At 38.8% G+C, this 19,932-nt stretch overlaps 1 protein-coding gene across 4 annotated transcripts in view; it reads right to left on the bottom strand.

Moving 5' to 3' along the window:
* The window catches only part of ltbp1 (latent transforming growth factor beta binding protein 1), a 147,010-nt gene that overhangs the window by 11,169 nt on the left and 115,909 nt on the right, over positions 1-19,932 (bottom strand). For all 4 annotated transcript variants that reach the window (XM_088086239.1, XM_088086240.1, XM_088086241.1 and 1 more), the window contains 9 exons: positions 19,764-19,889; positions 19,415-19,540; positions 11,658-11,780; positions 9,000-9,125; positions 8,724-8,852; positions 7,364-7,492; positions 4,344-4,481; positions 2,891-3,043; positions 1,214-1,303 (listed from right to left, as the gene is read on the bottom strand). In XM_088086239.1, the coding sequence (XP_087942365.1) occupies positions 1,214-1,303; positions 2,891-3,043; positions 4,344-4,481; positions 7,364-7,492; positions 8,724-8,852; positions 9,000-9,125; positions 11,658-11,780; positions 19,415-19,540; positions 19,764-19,889 (1,140 nt within the window). The remainder of the gene's footprint in view (positions 1-1,213; positions 1,304-2,890; positions 3,044-4,343; positions 4,482-7,363; positions 7,493-8,723; positions 8,853-8,999; positions 9,126-11,657; positions 11,781-19,414; positions 19,541-19,763; positions 19,890-19,932) is intronic.

Here is a 19,932-nt window from a genome sequence, read left to right as displayed (position 1 = left end):
AATGCTTATATAGTTTATGGAATTGAGATGTTTGATTCACAAATAAATATGAATCATCCTAACAAAGAAGAGGGTCTTGAGCCATGAAGCCGACTGTAGATGTAAAGTACAGAAACCTTCATAGAGTGCATTGAGATTCCACTGAAGGTTTTGTTGACACAGCCCTAGCACTGACTCATCAGAAATATCAGAAATAAAATAAAATAGAATAAAACAATAAATGTGAATGATTTAGCTGATTAGTGTGGCCATTAATGAGGTCATAAAAACAATGTACAAAATTATTATTGATAATTATTGTATTATTGATCTGCCTATGTCAATAACATACCAAACTACATCATCTAAGTGTAGCTCCACTTTTTTTGGGATTTTTACAGCCTGGGATATGTTTATGATTTGCATCAACATTGATTGTGACAGTGCACCTAGTGGAAATGTCATGTATTTGTGTAAAATGCTATCATCAGGTGGAAAACAATTTTGTTTCCACAGCATATTTTAGACTTATTGTAGGAGCTGAGCAGGACATTCACAGATTTAACAAAAATACAGTCTTGCCAAGATTTACACCTATACCTTTATACCAAAAACTAGATTTTTACTAGAGGGGGTCTTTAGGAATTTTGACCAAGACACATACTGGGCAGGATATTTTGTTTTGTAACAATCAGCTTGTCAGTGGGCTCTGGTGAAAAAAAAAATCAATCATGACAAAGTTTCTGAAGGACCTCGAACCTACCTACTGGTCAACATACAGTGACACTGACATGTCTCCAATAAGCTATATTGAACTGGACATTTTATCTAACCAGACAGTCAAAAAAATATTTTGCACTTATTCACTGGATAAATGCTAACAACAAAAGCTATCATGAAATAGGTCTACATGTTTTTATCATGTGCGACACAACATGACAACTAAAACACAGTGAAAAGTCAGAGGGAGGCACAGATGAAATGCAAAACAGGTCCAGTAACTGAAGGGTACTCTGCTTCAGTAAAAGTATTTTGGAACCTTATCATTAGAAAATGTATCTTTGGCAACGATGTGAGTGAAAACTACAAGCATTATGTATTACAGCAAGTAAAAAACAACACACAGAAAAAGGAAAAACAAGATACTTAACATCACCACAAGTGTTGTATAAAACATTATTGGGCTGTGTGATTTATGTACGATGTTTAGTCGTGTAGAAGTAGCTCATCTTACCTTTGTAGCTGTCAGCTATGGGTACTCCATACAATGAGTCTCCATTGGGAATAAAACCTCTTCCAGATGGACACATCTGATTGAACTGGTCTGAAAGGGGACCAACATGGAGGTCAAGAGTCCATCATGCACTCTGGTGTGTGTGTGTGTCTGCATACCTATAGTATATACTGTGGGGACACTATCAGTTAGCTGTAGGCATACAGAGAGGTTCAGTCCTAGCTAAACTGTTAAAAATTGGCAAAACACTGATTTAAACCAATGTAAATATCATGCCATGGTAGGTGCTTTTGTTACTACACTAGATAAAACTATAAAAGCAACAATTTTGTTTTTGCTCCTATTTTTCATGAGTTGAAAAAAGGATCTAAGACTGTTTCTATGCACACAAAAGGTTAATTTCTTGACTCCTTAACCATGAGGATTCAATCACTGTGAGCGGGCAACAAACAAACAGCTCTCAAGTTCATGTATTACTTAAATTTGCAGATCAGAGCTCTGCAAATACAAACACACCTCACCTGCTCACACTGCCACCACTACCACTCATTAAGTTAGACTGTTACTGTAGCACAGTTAAATCTGATGATCTATTCTCTGTGAGCTGGAAACAAACTAACAGCTCTCCATTTCAGATGTTAACAGTATTTGTAAATCGCAGCAGTGCTCCATGGTCGCAAAATGTGACTTAATAGTCAGCTCTGCAAAACCCCTGCTCTGAGAGAGAGCTGTAGGAGAAAACGAGAGAACTGAAATGCTTGTGGCTTATAAAAATCATGCAATTTATACCTGACGTTCGCAATACAGTCATCATCTTGCACATGGAACAAGCCACAATACATCAAGTATATTTGATATATGTCCCACCCCTACTCTAACAGCTAATATTTACCAGATCTGTGTTCTGTCCAGCTCCGATCCGCCTTGGCAGACGGAGCAAATAGATCACACTCTAGTCTATATGTTTACTTCCACATGATCTGCTGTGTTGCGTATCAACTCCGTCCCAGCTCTAGCAGCCTTGACTCTTGCTGATCAGATACACAAGACTAATATTTTTGCCGGGTGCCGGAGCACTTTATATCTTTTCAGCTGAATTAAGCACAGAGTAGTCAGGAAGTCATACAGCAACACAACATTAAAACATCCAGTTAAATTTCAAAATAAAACACTCCGTGTTGACACCTGATTGTATTTTATATAACTACATCAACAAAACGTCACACTGGGGGGATCCAGGGCTGGAGTCAACAGGTCAGAGGTTTTTTTAGAGGTCACTACCGACAACATGGACAAGCAAAAGCTAATTATGGAGGTGGAAAACCTCAAAATGATTTATGACACCACAAATATTTTTATAAGGACAACCATAGAAAGGAAATGGTGTGGAACACCATATAGGGAGTTACTGGAGTGGATGGTGAGTTATTACTAATTAGCTTCTATATTGATCTAATGCTCGTGATTCTTTAATACTGCGGGATCTCCTCGGTCTCGGTAGATTATTAAAACCACTGCCAGGTAATCATTTGAGACTCGAGAAAGTTACTGCCATTACTGCTGCTTCTCTCCAACTAGCGTCCTAAACTGGCCACTCAGAGTGGACTTGTTGCTCTGTGCACAACTGCAGCTTTTAGCTAGTGTCAGACCAGTTTCTTTTCTCCTCCTCTAACTCACCTGTGCCGTTGACAGGACAGGGGTGCACCTCACAGTTGTCTCCCCATCCAGCTCCCAGAGTGCAGCAGCACTCCTGCAGGGTGACATGGCTGGTCAGCACACTCTCACACAGGTTCTCGTCATTTAGACGGTAGTAGCACTCCTTACGCTCCACTGATGACCATAAAAGATGAATAAAGAAAGAGAGGATGGAACACAAAGTCAAATTCTGATGGGAAATGAAATTTGTTTAGCTCAGCGCAAGTTGCTTGTAATAAATGATGAGCGTGTAAACAGCATTTGGCAGACGCGACTTCCTGAAAACCTTAAGAGTCTGATCTGATCCTTGAGTGCTGCAAGTCCAGCCAGTAGTTTATCGCTTACAGTAGAAAGGTTCTTATTTGTGTGTCCCATAAAGACAAACAATGCACTCTGTACAGCTGCACAGCATGCAGGGGTTGTTAGTGTTCCACTGAAGAGCCAGTTCATTTTTCCTCAGAGATTTTCCTGACTGCTTCTGAGTGAGATAAAGTGGAAAGTTCTCTACGTTGGCTTTAAACAAACTGTAAGCACTTCATCTGCAAAACGTTAACCATTTTCCAGAACTGAGGTTTATTTAGATCCCATTTCCTGAAGGACTCATATAAAGTAAACCTGAGTTCAGACTCCGGGTGCCGTCCTGTCACATCTCTTTTTTTTTTATCTTTTATTGTAAAGGAAGGCCTTTACTAAATATATTCATAGCCCCTTTCAGGCTCAGTACATAGTGTTTGACCTGTATTAACCCCTGCTGTACATGCTACATATCTTCAGGTAAAGGAGCAGTGTGAAGATAAAGATGGTGGAGAATTATAAGCTTGTCATTTTCCATTTACTGGAACTAATGTGAATAAAATTTAAACTAATTCACTCGACACAAAGAATCTGCAAGTATCTGAACTTCATCAATGATTGTTTGACTTTGTTATGACTGTTGCATCTTTGTATAACCAAAAAAAAAAAAACCAAACCTGAGATGGCATCTCTGTCACATACTGAAACAGTGCAATTTACTCAGTTTTGATAAGTTTCTAAAATTCTCATTCCTAAAACTGGTTTTAAATGCCTTCGTAATTTAGTTCTGGATATTTTATGCAAATTCATCAGCAGGCAAAATAATGGTAGGGACACCAGCAGCACCATGGCTTTGATTATGGAGTCATTTATAGATTTGTGAGTACAGTCTATACGTGTTTAGCCGAAGCACATTTATTGATGTTTGTATAATGAAGAATAACGAAGATTGCATTTTAGTCTCTATTGTAAATATGGACTTCACTTCTACAGGAGGACACGAATGGACAACTGTCCACTTTATGGCAGGTTGTTCCTGTCAATGTTCATGGTTAATGTTGTATTGTATCCTCAGGGATTCTGTAATTGTTGTCTTTATTCATTCATCATTACATTTATTCCGAGGCTGAGGGCGGCTCACCTGTGGGAACAGGCTCACACTTGGCGATCATACCCTGATACTTCTGACCGCTGGGACACTCGCAGGTGAAGGAGCCATCAGTGTTCACACACTGGGCCTCTCCACACACACGGCTCAGCATCTCACACTCATTCACATCTGCGGAGAGGGAACAGTAGAACATATTGATAAATGTTATTTTGAATTTGTCTGGTTGTGAGCCTCTTAATAAGACACAGTATGATTTTGCATCATCAAGTGTGCAAAACTGGCAATAGAAGGGAGAATTCAGTAGCTGTTGCTAACAGGATGAAAAAAAATAAAGATTAATATGTTTCGCCCCATCCTGCTCTCTATATGCTCTATATTATCCCCAAAAGTTCAGTCCACAGAATTGTCCAGTGAGTCTGCATTTTAATAATCTACAAACATTTCCCCGTGATTTACTGTGATGACAAATTTGTATACCTTACTGTTTACTTTAGGAAGCTTACAGTTAGGGTGACTACAGTAAAGTAAGGAGGATTATATTTCACAGGCCTTCTATTTATCCCTTGGTTTTAGAGTGATGAATTATGTTTGGTGAGTAGTTTCTGTTATGTAATACATTGTAATACACTGATTCTTGTTGCACTTGTTGGGGAAATTCCTTTCTATTTGGTCCATACACAACAAATTAGAATTCACATAACTGGTTAAAAGGGACACACACACACACACACACATATATATATATATATATAAAACCACCATTAAACCCAAATAATAAAGAAGAAGTACAACAAAGTCACATGACATTCTTCAAGACATGGCTCAGTATGTGTGGACCGAGGAAGAGACCGAGACCTTCTTAACTCTTATACGACAGAGAAATTACGGCGATATTAGATTGGCTTTATTGAGTGGCTGCAATAGAAATAAATCTGCCAATGTTTTGAGCACCTATCGCCGTGCTTCATGGAATGTTAACGTGAATGTGAACGTGATATCACGAGGGAAGTCACATAACATCACTCAGTGAAAACGCAGTCATCTCGCAATTGTGTTTTATCAAAATTTCAAAAACTATCGCTTAAGTTTGGCACAAATCTAAAATGGAAAGCCAGCTAGTGTGTAACAGGAGAAAGGAAAGCAGAAAAAGTTGGCTGATAAGGGAGAAGAGTAGACGTACGGGGAGGAAGACCGGGAGATGGTGCTCGTACTTAATGGTTAGTGGTACACCACCACTCTTGGTTTTCAAGGAGTGTGTGTGTGTGTGTGTGTGTGTGTGTGTGTGTGTGTGTGTGTAAGTGAGTCCATCTGTGGTAATAACAGTACAGTGATGGTTTGGCAGTGAAGAGGAGGCAGCTGGCTGGGCTAAACTTGGGTGGGACCCAGCCGCACTGCCAAAGGACAGATGGGAAGTGTGTGTGCTGCACATACTGTATTGAGGTGAATAAGAGTGTGCTGGTAGTTCTGTATTTTAAATGTCTGTGTGTGTGTTTTGGTGGCATTGGGCACTGACAGAATGTGTGTGGGGAAGTTTTCTATCAGGGCTCAGCTGGGGGAAGTGTGCTCTGACAGCCCTTCCTGATGGAGGGGTATGGACTTGATGGGAGCAGTTGGGGCTCAGTTAGCTTGGAAAAACCACCAGCAGCCATCAGCTCAGGATCGTTCCAAACCAAACTTGAGGAAAAATGGTGATTTTTAACATTAGTTCCATGTATTCCTCATGAGGGATGGCGTGTCTGCAGTATGCTGCTTTCAAAGATTTTCTGGAAGAAACCAGTGCCGAAAGGTCAGTGGAGGGTTAATACCCTAAATTCTCTAATAATGGACGAGGCCTTCATTTACCTCAACTTAAGAGAGAAAGAGGCCTTTGTTTGAGATGTATTAGACTAGAAAAGTCCAGACTGTATGAAGAAAATTATGTTTGTAAAATGCTTTCAAAGTCTCTAGAAATGTGGTTTGATATAGCAAGAATGCACATATCATATCAAAGTTAAGTGACTCAACTTAACTCAACAAAATGACTGTTGAGTTTTAAACCACAGACAGTGACATGAACTGATTTAATGTGTTAAATGTTCCTAATGATCTGTTTAGGTCTTTGTTTGTTCTAACTGATTGTTTGCTTTTTATTGTGTTATCTTCTGTGTTTGGTGGGCTGAAGACGAATTTCTTCCCTGGTGGAGATCTGTTGTATTGTATTGTATTGTATTGTATTGTATTGTATGGTATTGTGTTGTATTGTATTTTATTGTATTGTATTGTATTGTAGTCTAGTCCACGACAACAGCCATGGAGCAAAGCAGAGTCGGCGTGGTACAGCTCTATCTGTTTTTAGCCGTGTGACTCTGGCTGCTTTCCTAAATCTAATCTGTTGACACTAAAATGAGAGAGCTGCGGTTCGAAGCCATGGAGCGTTAGGTTAAGTTCATTGCTCTGTTTGGCGCTTTGCTGCTCCTTCTCCCCAGACAGAGTGCCCAGAGTGCGCTCTGACACTCCCAGAGTGCACTGCTCTGGATAAGTGAACGGTCCAACAGTGCTCTGAATATACCAACACTCAAGTTTGTGCCAGAGAATGCTCCAACATTTTTTAATGCACTCTATTGAAAGGAGTGTGGAGGGATTTCAGTTTGTCATGTTAAATTACAGTAGTATCAACTGACAGCTGGTTTTGAGTTTTTGATTGGCTTTATCCATATTACATGATATGAAACAGGGATACCCACACCCAAATCAACCAAGCTTTAGGAAACTGTGAAAAAACGAGAATGACAATATTTCAAATCTGGATTGAGGCTAATGTCTGATCATTTTTTATGCTTTTTATTATGCATGTGAGAACCCAAATTACATATTAAGAAAGTTTTGGGTGATTTGGGGTCCTAGAGGCTTCAACATACTGCTTCACTGTAGCTGGATGGATGAATGCATACATGTAGATTTTGGGGACTCATTTCCCAACATAGAGAAATAATACATTGAGTTTACATGTAATTATAATACAATGTACTACAATACCTCAAACTTCATATGCACAAAACTTCAACACTTACCCACACAGCCTCTGCCATCTTGGGACTCCTGGTAACCCTGTTCACAGAGGCAGCGGAAGGATCCCAGTCTGTTCTCACAGTAGCCACGAGGGCCACAGAGAGTCTCATTCAGGCCACACTCATCAATGTCTGGAGAGCAAACAAACAAGAAATGTCAAAGATTTTTACCTTGATAGACTTTTTCTCGACTTTTTCTCTGTCATTTGTTTCATTCTAACCCCTGTGACTTTATTTTAGATCTTTTCATCTTTTCTCAAAAACTTTGAACTGCACTGTGGTGCACAAACATCTGCTTAAGAAATGAACGCTGATAGTTTGCAGATTGAAACTTGCGTACACACACGCTCAGCAATACACACAATTTCAGCTGTGTTTCCTTTGTTTCCTTTAAAACACATTGAGGAGGACTCATGAAAGGTGACATTTTAATGCAGTGGATTAAACAGAGTACTTCTGAAGCAGCTGGTGTAAAAAGTTGTAAATAAGATGTGAATTATTGCAACACATATTCAAACTCGTGTCAGCGTCCCTCTGCATAAATCAGGCAAAGAGCAACAAATATCCCTCTTTGTCTAGACAACCAGCTCAAAGGCTTCCGTCTGTTTCTTTTCCTCTCATTTTTTCCCCCTTTCTTCTGTTTTTCTAAGGCAGGAAATGGCATTAAAAACAGCTCTGGCACAGCTCTGGACCAGGACTCCTGCCACGGTGGAGAAAACAGGAGCAGCATATACTGTACTGAACATAAGAGAACTTGCATAACATTCTTTCTTGTTTAAAAGGCAGTGACAAAGAGGAAGGCAGAGAGGGTAGACAAGGAGGGATGAACATAAGGATGGAGACAACGACTACATACACACTAAAAGTCCGCTATTAATATACTTTTCACAGTATTCTTAATTTGACACAGGTCATGTCAACAGCATATTCCGTTACATTCCAAATTAAACCAAATGTTTCCAAATGAAGAATAATCTGATAAAGACGTGGGACATGCTGGAATAATTCAGGTTTTAAGAGCGTTTTTTGGGCAGCGCATTCAGAATAAGTGTCTCAGCTGGGATTTCTGCTTCAGTTTATGACACACGGCCTGTTTCCTGTTTACAGTCCACTCTGCATGTCGTCATGGTTAATTTACACACAAACCGAATCACCAACAGTTCATAAGGCTAGTGTAGAGATGCCTGCCCAAAAGAAAAACCCACATTTCTGGGTGGAACGCAAAACAAACTTTTAAACACTACAAAAGACTGTGGGATACTTTATGCTGATCATTTCAAGGAGGTGGCTGAAGGAGGTTAAGCTGCAAGACACTGGCGGAAAAAAATAAATGAATATTCTTTTCTCTGCAGTTGCATGTTACCGTCACAGGAGGGCGTGTCGAGGTTGGCAGTGAATCCGCTCTCACACACACACAGATACGATCCCTCTGTGTTCAGGCACTCGCCGTGGGGGGAACAGAGCTCGGGATCATCCACACACTCATCAAAATCTGGGAGGGCAAAGACAGAAACCCACTGAGGTGTGTGTGTGTATGTGTGTGTGTGTGTCTGTGCAAAAGTACACACACTCTATACTGTAAATCCAGACCATAAACTGGTGTGTTGGTGAGAAGATGTATCCCTGCTTGGGTGCTCACCCCTGCAGCTGGTGCCGTTGATCTGTCGGTATCCCTGAGGGCAGGTGCAGGTGTAGGAGCCCACGTTGTTAACACACTCCCCCACAGCCTCACAGGGCCTGGCTTCTTCCACACACTCATCCACATCTGCAACACACACACACACACACACACAGACACACACACACACACACACACACACACACGCACTTTAGTGTAATGAGAACATTAAGATTGAAACAGGCATTTAGAAAAATAATGAAATTCTTTAAAAGATAAATGTCAGTCCTCACATAATCGACATGTATGTTTTGATTATGCTAACATATGGAATCTTGATAAGTAGTTACTAGTAGTGCCAAATATGCAAATATATTCATGACTAGATTTGAGCTTGATAACATACCGCATTTACAAAAGTGAAACATAGGACCGAAAGTATCTTAGAAATGGCTACGAAGCATTCCAATTATATCACTGATATCTAATTTGACAATAGAAGCAATAGCAAAAGTGAAAAGAAAAAGCAGCAGAAAATGGAAATTTAAAAAGAAAAGGAATCTTTCCAAATGCCTGATTAAAACCTGTGCTCTTAACCAGTTTGTGAATCAATGATTTACTTATTTTAAAACAATTTTTAAATCATCTATTTATTGATTGTTTTATAATGTTTTTATAATCTTTTCAATAAAAAAAAACTCAACTTTTATTTATTTTTGACTTTTTGATTTAGCTTTAATTTTCAAATAGATTTATTCATTTGGATTTTTTGTTAACATATTTTATATTAATTTGTAAAACAATTTAAGAATCCTTTTCTTTGATTTACATTAAATGCCAACTGATTCTAATTCATTTAGTTTATTTGTTAATGGAAAAATAAACACATTTTTAAAATAGCTTATTATTCCTGTTTTTACTGTACATATTACAATAATAATTATAAATAACGAATCCTTTACAACATTTTCCATGACACTAGTGGCTCTCTATTAAATGTTCTTCTGGATTCATCACTTGAACACTCTCTGATGTTGATTAAGCTGTATTTTTATGTTCAATGAAGCTGATGTGATTGGCATTGTTTTTGCATGTACTAGAGAATTTGACAAATAGAATTTGACATTTTCCAGTTGGGTCTTGAGGCAATTCTTGTGAGTACCAGATTCCATAGCAATCTATCCAACAACTTTGCCACTCAAAACAACCAATGTCAACCTCATGGCAGTACAATGGGATAAGTAAGGGGATCACAAAAGTCAGTAAGATTCATCCTCAGGGTACCAAGAAGGCTTACACCACAAATCACAGCAATTCATCCAGTAACTATTGAGATTTTTCAGTTTTGGACTGTGTTGAACTGACCAGCCACCATTCCTGAAGCCATGCTTCTGTTTAGTCTGTTTCTAAGTGACAGTAACAGTTTGATGATTGTACACACATGCTGAGACCTTGTGGCGAAAACATTTGGTTACAACACAGTTCCAAGTTTGCATGTTGATGAAGAACATCTGCCCCTAAATGTCTATGCATTAACATTATTATTATTAATTAATCAGAGCACAGGTCAACTGATGCTTCTTATAAAATTAATACCATAACACCAACCCCTTCCCCACACAAAAACACAGTCAATTACATTTACACACAAGATACACAAGCTCATGCATAAAGTCACTCCTGGTTAGCTCTCTGCCCTCTGATGGCCATTAGAGCACATTCATTTCTAAAGACAACTAAGTACTGCAATAAAGCAAAACAGAAAATTTCCACCCACCCAGGTGTCAGCTACCGCCATACATGCACCTCATTCCCACCACAATTAGTGGGTGCACGTGGGGTTTTTAGTCATGGGTAAACCACTAAATAAGAACGATTTGACTGTATTCCCATTGCCACTGAACGTACTGCTGGAGAGCTAGTCTGCTTTTCTGTCAGCTGGCATGTGTGTGTGTGCGCAGTGTTGTCTTGTTGGTGTGTCCGTGCAACATCATGGAAAGGCAGGAGAACAGGTAAATAGCAGACAGTAGCAGGATCAGAGGCCTTTGAAAACTTTTCAGTGGTTTGTTCTTGTTATTTATCTCTTACTTAGGAAGTCCCCCTTTTAAATTCAGTGCAAATGTATTTGGATCGGTGTTTTAGCTACTTAGGAGGAGACAGAGGGTAATTAGTGATGGTGCATCATTGCATCTAACCAATTAAAGAGCCTAAGTTCCCGTGTTCACTCAGGTGTTGCGTTCCAATCAATGCAGATCGGAGCCGGAGGCCATAAAAACCTGTGTCTACTGCAGAGTCATTTGACCGAGGTGTGAATTCCGATCGTATGCATTCCCATTTCATTAAAAAGCCAGATGTTGGTGGTTATTAGCATGTTTTTTGGGCAGTTGGAATGATACTATAGATTCTTATTCTGTAAAGGGCACCCTGTGAGTCGCTATGAGGCGCCTTGGGGTGTGGCAAAGCGTCAGTATTTGAAGACCTGGGAATGGGAAGCCTTTATTTGAACAAAATCATTGTGTAGCCATGGTAACACACCAACTACAGTGGTCAAACCACCCTAGAGCCTTTTTTTTTTATAAAGCACTGTGTGACTTCCTAATTGAAACACAATAATCACAGTTCATTATTCTTACTATTATTGTCACTGGGCCTTTAAAATTTGTATATTATACATCATACCGTCACACTGGTCTCCAGCCGGGGACACTCTGAAGCCTGGCCCACACTGACACATGAAGGAGCCGTCGGTGTTCAGGCAGTGGCCTCTGGTACAGACCAGCTGATCCTGGCACTCATCAATATCTGCAACAACACAAACAATGGAACAGCTAAAGTACATCACACAGGCATAATGCAAAGATTCAGATTCAGATCTGTGGAGTTTGCTCACATTATTGACCAGCATTTCAGTCACTGAACAGCAGACAATGTGCAAAATGCAGCAATTGATCTTAATTAATTAATATAAGTTAACACCTTGAAACCAAATTGGCTTGATTTCTCTCAAAAACAAGGAGAATGAGCAACATAAGATGAAATGCCCAAAAAATGAGCAAGAAATTAATGAGAAGTGAAAGGAAATTACCTAAAAATTTGCACAAAAAAACCCTTAAAAAAAACAAAAAACAAAAACAAACACCACCACCAACAACAACAAAAAGGATGAAACTTAAAACAACTTATAATTCCAGCAAAAATAATTTGAAATATCTGATAATTATAAATATAGTTCTTTAGATATTTTCCCTTGCTTTTAAAAGCTAGCTACTAATTCCCTGCAATTTGTGAGATATTTCTTACCAAGTTGCTCATTGCCTTTTACCCTATGTTTTTTGAAAGAAATCAAACCAATTTGCTCGCTGTTCAAAGGTTTAAGTACTTGTAAAAGGCACCTGAACAATAAAAGTAATGTAGATCCAGGTTTCAAAGGAATAATTGTGAGAAGAATTTGTCAAGAAAAATGAAGCAGCTGCTTGAATAACATCACAAACAGCTCACTGCAATGCCTTCTCAAGCAGTGTGGACATAACATGGACTGGGATTTAAAGTGTTGAGAGCTGATCTAATTAAAAGCTGGAGGGTTGAGCACTTGAGGTAAACACAGGCAGAATGACTAGAGTGGCATATTATAATAGGCCAGTATTATATTAATACACAGTGGAAGTACTGACTGATCTTTAATAATGAAACTTTGTTTGGGTGGCACAAAATTGAAACTTGTCCATTGTATTTCAAACAGTTTTTGATTTCACGTAATTTTTCATATCTACTTGCAATATCTCTTTTTCTTTGTGCAGAAGTTGGTCATTCCAACACAAGGAGCCATCTGACTGGAATAATCTAGGAGCCATCTGACTGGAATAATCTTCCTCCTTTCTTGAGATCTTTCTGTTGCTTCAGAACTTCTTTATGTTCTCATTTTAACCCTTTGAAACCTGGGCAAACTGGCTACAATTCTTCCAAAAACATGGGAAGAGGGAAAAGAGCAACTTAGAAAGAAATGGCCAAGAAATCTCCAAGAAATTGGTTTTTAAAAAAAAGCAAAAATTTAAAATTAGGCAGCAAAAAAATGGAAATTATCTGACAAAAAACAACTTGATATGATATAAATTCTTTAAAATAATTTTAAATATATATTTTTGATATTTTACTAGTTTTTTTGTGCCATTTTTGGGACTTTTTTCCCTCTCAAGTCTGAATGCAACACAAGAAAAGTGACGTCAATCCAGGTTTCAAAGGGTTAAAACAACTTGCTCATGTTTTTAAGCCATTGTACCAGAAACTGCTACTAAACAATCCAAGGTCATGGTATCCAATTCCCATTTTTCCCATTTTCCCCAATTTTTCCCATTTTTCTTGTACAACAGCTGAAGGTTAGGGGTGTCGGTGGCAGATCGTGAGTGAGATTCACTATCTATGTATTTGCAGTCTTTGTTTCCTATGAAATGGAAAGTGTTTTTGTTTTGTATTTGTATCTAAAGGATCCCCTTTGAAAATTAGATGTTACATCTCAAGGGGTTATTCTTTCAATAAAGTCATAAATCAAGTTTCAGTGTGACATGCACAAGTGAAAAAAGTCCTTTCAGTAAAAAAAGCCCAAAGGTTTGTGAGTGGTAAAGCCATAATGTCATTAAACACAGCCCAGACCTAATGCATGTTTATGAGCTAACAACTTCTTTTAATGGCACTCGATATTTGCAGTCATTATGCAGGTTATATTTATTGGGTCACTCTGACCACCAAAGATTCTGACCACCAGCTAGATCATTGTGGCTTCAAGTGGGTCAGTCTGATGATTCTAGCACAAGCTCTGCAGCGTATTCCAGCACAGTCCATGGGATGACTCAAAGTTATTATTGGTTTGTGGAAATCAGCACTTTATTACAACTTGGGTTTTATTTTTGTACCTCTGGCCAGTTATATCAGTCATGGTATTCTCCAAGTCAACCCTTCAAAACCTGAGCAAATTGTTCCCATTTCCTTCAAGAACATAAAAAAGGAAAGGAGGAAGAACATAATCTTAAATATTTAAGTATAATAATAATAAATATGGTTTTCAGGAATTTTTTTTTTTTAGAGTTTTTTGTTAACTTTCTAATAATTTCTCTCTATTGTCTTTTGGAAGTTATTTTTCTTGTCACCTTTTACTAATTTCTTGCCATTTGTGGGACATTTCTTTCCAAGTTGCTCACTGTTTTTTTCCCATCTATTAAAAATAAAGCAAACTAATTTGCTTGGGTTTTAAATGTTTAAATGCATGTGAAAGGCATTGATCCAGATTTCAAAGGGATAATTGCTTTAAGTCTTTCATGTAATCTGTAGTTTTTACTGCACCGCATTTCAAGACACCACTACACCACCTTGTTGGATTTTTAGTGATGTCGCATTTTTCTGAGATCTAAGCAGTAACTTTTGTGAGTACAAAGTTATCATAGCTGACAATGGACAGTTGATTGTTTTTTAAGGAGGATGAAGGACTTTAAATGGATTGAAGACTGAAAAGTTGTATCAGCCAAAACATGAAAACAACTGGTGGGTAAAGTTAATAAGATGGATCATTTCTTTACGATGCAATGTTCTGCTGGGAAACCATGAGTCCTGGTGTTCATGTGGATGCCACTTGACATGCTCCACTCACCTCCACTCACCTAAATGGCACTTTAGACCTACTACACCCCCTAATAGCAATGGCACTCCCTGATGGCAGTGGCTCCCCCAGCAGGAGAATGAACCATGAAATCTGCTCAGGAATGACCAGAAGAACATGAAAAAGATCGAGAAGTGTCGACCTGGCGTCCAAATTTCCATCATCCCAGTCAGATTTAGCATCTGTGGGACTTGCTGGTACTCCAACTCACAACCCACAGGTCTTAAAGGATTTGCTGCCACGCCCTGGTCCAAAGGACTCAACCAAAGGACACCTTCCAGAGGTTCTGTCTCAACAGGTTAGAGCCAAGTCCGAATCAAGGAGCCCCCCTCATGGATTGGGGGTAACAGCAGTTCCACAAAAGCTAGATCAGACTGGGATTTTAATAATTTTGAGACAAGTTTGATGTCTTAAATTCTTTGCACATTCCTTAGGCCACTCCTGAGTAGTTTTTATGGTGTGGCATGATATACTGTCCTGCAGTGGGGGGCACCACCATCAGGTGCTGCTGCCGTGAGGAGAGTACTTTGACTACAGAGGTGGTTTTTATGTTTTGGCTGATCGGTGTATATCAGCAAGCAAATCAACAACAAAAAAAACTCTGACTCAGATAGAGTGAGTGAATAAGACCCTCCATAGAGTCAATACCAAGGCCATGATGTGTTTAGAATTCGATTGTTGCAACAGCAGCACTAGACAACAAAAACTCCATTCATTACGGACATAAGCAAGATCTGGAACTACTTTAGATTCAGGTCTTACATGCGCACACACACACACACACACACACACACACACACACACACACACACACACACACACACACACACACACACTGTTAGATGTGACATTTCCCTGAGCTTGGCAGTGCCGTTCAAACATCTGTGCACAGGGTTATTAACTTCTATAAAGGACTCTGTTGCCTGGCCTAATTATTTCCTCTCTCTCACCACCACCACTCACTGCCACCCCACTGTGGTATGCACTGCCTGGCTTGATGTGTCAACAGTCAAAATCCAAACCCCAGAGCTGACCCTGTGTCACATGGGATACAGGAGCAGCAGGATACTGAAAGAGGAGGGATGGCCACACCTTTGGTTTCCAGAAAAATGTGTTGCTTGGATCAGCTCATGGTTTTAATTGCTTGATTCTGCAAGCGTTTCCTGGGCTGATTTCTCTGTGTGCTGATGGCTAGACATTATTTAGGTACAATGAGTTTAGGATTAAGTCGAACTTTTTCAAGTCGGTTTAGTGGTAGGTTGAATTCAAATATTAAATAAGTGAGACTAGGACTACTTCTACTTGAAGTGTTTAGAACACAGTGATAATGTGCTTTCAGTACAACTCTAATTCCAAAAAGTTGTGACACTGTGTAAAATATAAAAAACAGAATACAATGATTTGCAAATCAGTTTTGACCAATATTCAGTTAAATACAGTAAAAAGACAAGATATTTTATGTTCAAACTGATAAACTTTATGGGGTATTTTTACACAAATTCTGAATTTGATGCCTGCCAAACATTTCATTTAAGTTGGTACACGGGCAACAAAAACCTGGGAAAGTGGTGAACTGCTCAAAAAACGCTTAAGGTTCACCAATTTGTGAAAAACAGCGCAGACAAGAAGTCCAACAGTTTAAGAGCAACATTATTCAACGCAGAATTGTAAAGAATTCAGGAATTTCACCACTGACGTGATACTATCATCAAAAGAATGAGAAAATCTGGAGAAATCTCTGCACATAAGGGATAAGACTGAAAATCAACATAGAATAGCTGTGACAATTGATCATTTGGACTGCACCCTATTTAAAACCAACATGATTGTATTAAAGACATTACCACATCAGGAACACTTTGGAAAACCGTTGTCAGTAAACACAGTTCATCACTGCATCTATAAATGTAAGTTCAGACTCTACTATTCAAAATGAAAGCCAGATATCAAGAACATCCAGAAGCATGGCTGACTTCTCTGGACCGGAGCTCATTTGAGACGGATAGACAAAAAATGGAAAAGTGTGCAGCTTTCAGATCAGATATCATGGACATGGTGACCTCCAGGCTAAAGAGGCAAATGACCATCCAAATTGTTACCAGCTCAACGTCCAAAGCATTTGTGATGGTATAGGGGTGTGCCTATGACATTATGGGTAACTTCACATCTGTGAAGGCACCATGAGTGCTGAAAGATGCACACAGGTTTTGGAGCAACATATGCTGCCATCCAGACGACATCTTTTTCAGGGACGTCCCTGTTCATTCCAGAAGGACAATGAGACACATTCTGCACGTGTTACAACAGTGTGGTTTGATAGTTAAAGAGTGCAGCTACTAGACTGAACTGCTGCAGTCCAGACCTGACTCCCATTAACCATGTGTGGCGCAATAAAAAACACAGAATAGGACAACATGGACCCCGGACTGTTAAGCAACTAAAGTTGTATATTGAGTAAAATTTAGGAAAGAATTTCACTTTCAAAGCTTCAAAAGCTATTGTCCTCAGTTCCCAAATACCTACTTACATACTGAGTGCTGTTAATAGAAAAGGTGGAACTGGAAAGGTAGAAAAGTTTTTTTGTGTCAAAAAGGATTTGCAAATCATTGCATTCTGTTTTTACTCATATTTTACACAATGTCCCAACTTTTTGGAATTGAGGTTGTACAAGTTAGTGTGAGCTGAACTTTCAGGCAAAAGCGGCATCATGTAAGGTAGGCTAAGCTCCTAGACATAATCTGTTGAAGTTAAAAAAAAAAAAAACAAATCTGCAGTAAGCCTACTTTTATACATTATTGTAATAAATCATTTTTTTTTTAATCTCCAGCTGTCTGATGCATTACATCTGAAAAATCTGAAGCTTTGACGAGATGGTGGCTTTCAACTTCTCAAAATTAAGTGCTTTGGCTCTGTATAATAATAGCACCAGGGCAGACAGGTTCCAGAGTCAAATATGCAAGTCTGCAAAGTCTACTTGGTTGACTGCACCAGAGTGTAATGACTTTTTTTAGGATTCCAAATTAAGTCTAAAAGTTCCTCCACCTATTTTGGTATCGATCTTATTAATAGATACCTTGGTTGCATATCCACATCCACATAAACCTCTCAAAGAAGTCATAAGTGGATCCCTCATCCTGCGCAGCTGAGTAGAACAGATTTTATTGCCGCTCTGGAGAAACAACCATCAGGCCTGTTTGCCCTCACAACTCTAATTCAGTATCATTTTGGTGGGTGGGGAAAGCTGTGTTGAAATGGCAGGAAACCACGTAATGACAGAGTGCCGCAAATTTATATCCCAATAAGGGGGACGAAACAGGGAGGAGGGTGGTGCAGATGCTGGTAACAGCTGCTCTATGGTCTTGTCCAAAATTCCACTGACTTATAATTCTATTAGTTTGCACTTGTTAGTGTGCAGGGTATATGTTTAATCTGCTGTGTTCTTTCCAATACCTGAATGATTTCCCTGAAATTTAACAATATTATATATATATATATATATATATATGTGTGTATATATATATTATTGTGAGAGTTCTTATTGTGAGAGTTCTTACCAATAATGTAATACTTTTCAGGGGAGTCATTTAAATCTTCTGGGGTTTTTTTTTTTTTGTTCTTCTTCAAAAAGAAGAAACAAATTCTCACAAAAACGAAGCAAGTGTCTGCACAGTCTGGGGCTTTATGTGGAAATGAAAACGTACAACTGATAGCAAGTGCTACATTGTTATCAGGCAAAGCTGTATTTACCAAAATCCCCAACAGTGAGAAATTAACCCATAGAGACATTGTGTAAGGATCGTCCATTTGATGAACTTTGATCTTAAATTAGACATTATCAGAAATAAAAGCTTCAGAAGATATCTAACTTTGCACATGTGAATGATGAAGGCAGAATAGTTTAATCTCCTTGAAATGTCCTTTTTCATCTGCACCTACAATGCTTTTTCCTGAATGAAGTGTATTCCTTCCCTCACTTGATCTTATCAAAATTGCTGCATTTCAAAGAGGCTTTCAAATCAAATTTGAAATGAAGAAAAAGTTGAATTTCCTAAATAAATACATTTAAAAGAAGGAACATGACAACATTGCATTAATTGATGTAAATAAATGTTATTTAACATAGTCAGAAGATTTTATGACATTATTGTTTAAGATCTTACATTCTTGGGTTTTATTACATTTTCAATCAGGTTAAGCGCAAATTTGATTACATGTTTAGGAAATTTCTACATAATTTGGTGCTACAAGTTGATGTGTAGACCAGTGCCAGGGGCTGCTGTAAGTGTCTGATTGACCTATCGTTAAACCCTGCCCTTAAAAACAAAGAGCAAATCACATTTTGTGCAACTACACAATGCACTCGGACATCCTGCTTGTAGACCTCCATAGAAAAGTGTCAGAAGTTTGGATTTTCCTGCAGTTTTATTTAAATTAATGCTGTTATAACTGAAAAAAATGGTCAAACGATGTGCATGGGGTAAATGCAACACTGTTACAAGGTTTCTAAGTGGCTAGAAAATGGAGTGTATTTTATCCCATTCCTTAAACATCACATAAACATAGCGTGTGTCTCATTTGCATTAAGCTGTGTGGTGGATCACACAGTCAGCTCAACATAAAGAAGATAACAAAGATGTCTACATTTGTTCTCAGGTAGGGCAACATAGTGTTAGCAAACTGTTGGGTATATGTTACATACAGTATGTTTTACTGTATGCATAAGAAAATTGAAGTGTGCATGTAGTGAAGTCTTTCAAAGAATCAAAATGTGCTTGTTGTGGGTACATACCAACACAACTGGTTCCCTCTTCGTCGATGAGGAATCCTTGCGGACACACACACACAAAACTGCCCTCTGTGTTTCTGCAGCGCCCGCCAAGGCACAAAGATGGATTTTCCAAACACTCATCTGCATCTGGACGCACACAACAGAGCACACAACATAGGACAACATCAGTATATAATTAAATGGAACCAAATGATTCACCCATTTATGTCGCTGTAGTCCCTTTTTGTCACTTTCTTTGATCCATTGAGAAAAAAAAACATTTTAGGTAGATGCTGCAAATTTTTGTGCACATTACAATATGACTTTTGAACTCAATAACTGGCTTCCACCACTGGACTGAACTACTCACCTACACAAGTGGTTTGGGCATCATCAAGGTGGTATCCCTCATTACAGTGGCAGGTGTAACCCTCAGCTGTGTTGTAACAAATCCCCTGGCCACAAATATAAGGGTTGATCTGGCACTCATCCACCTCTAGGCCAGACGAGACAGAGAGAGCAGAGTATTAATACAGCAG

The sequence above is a fragment of the Plectropomus leopardus genome, chromosome 13, assembly GCF_026936395.1.
Source record: "Plectropomus leopardus strain MGB_pleo_1.0 chromosome 13, ASM2693639v1, whole genome shotgun sequence".
In the NCBI taxonomy this organism is placed as follows: Eukaryota; Metazoa; Chordata; class Actinopteri; order Perciformes; family Serranidae; genus Plectropomus; species Plectropomus leopardus.
This window is presented reverse-complemented; position numbering and strand designations above follow the sequence as displayed.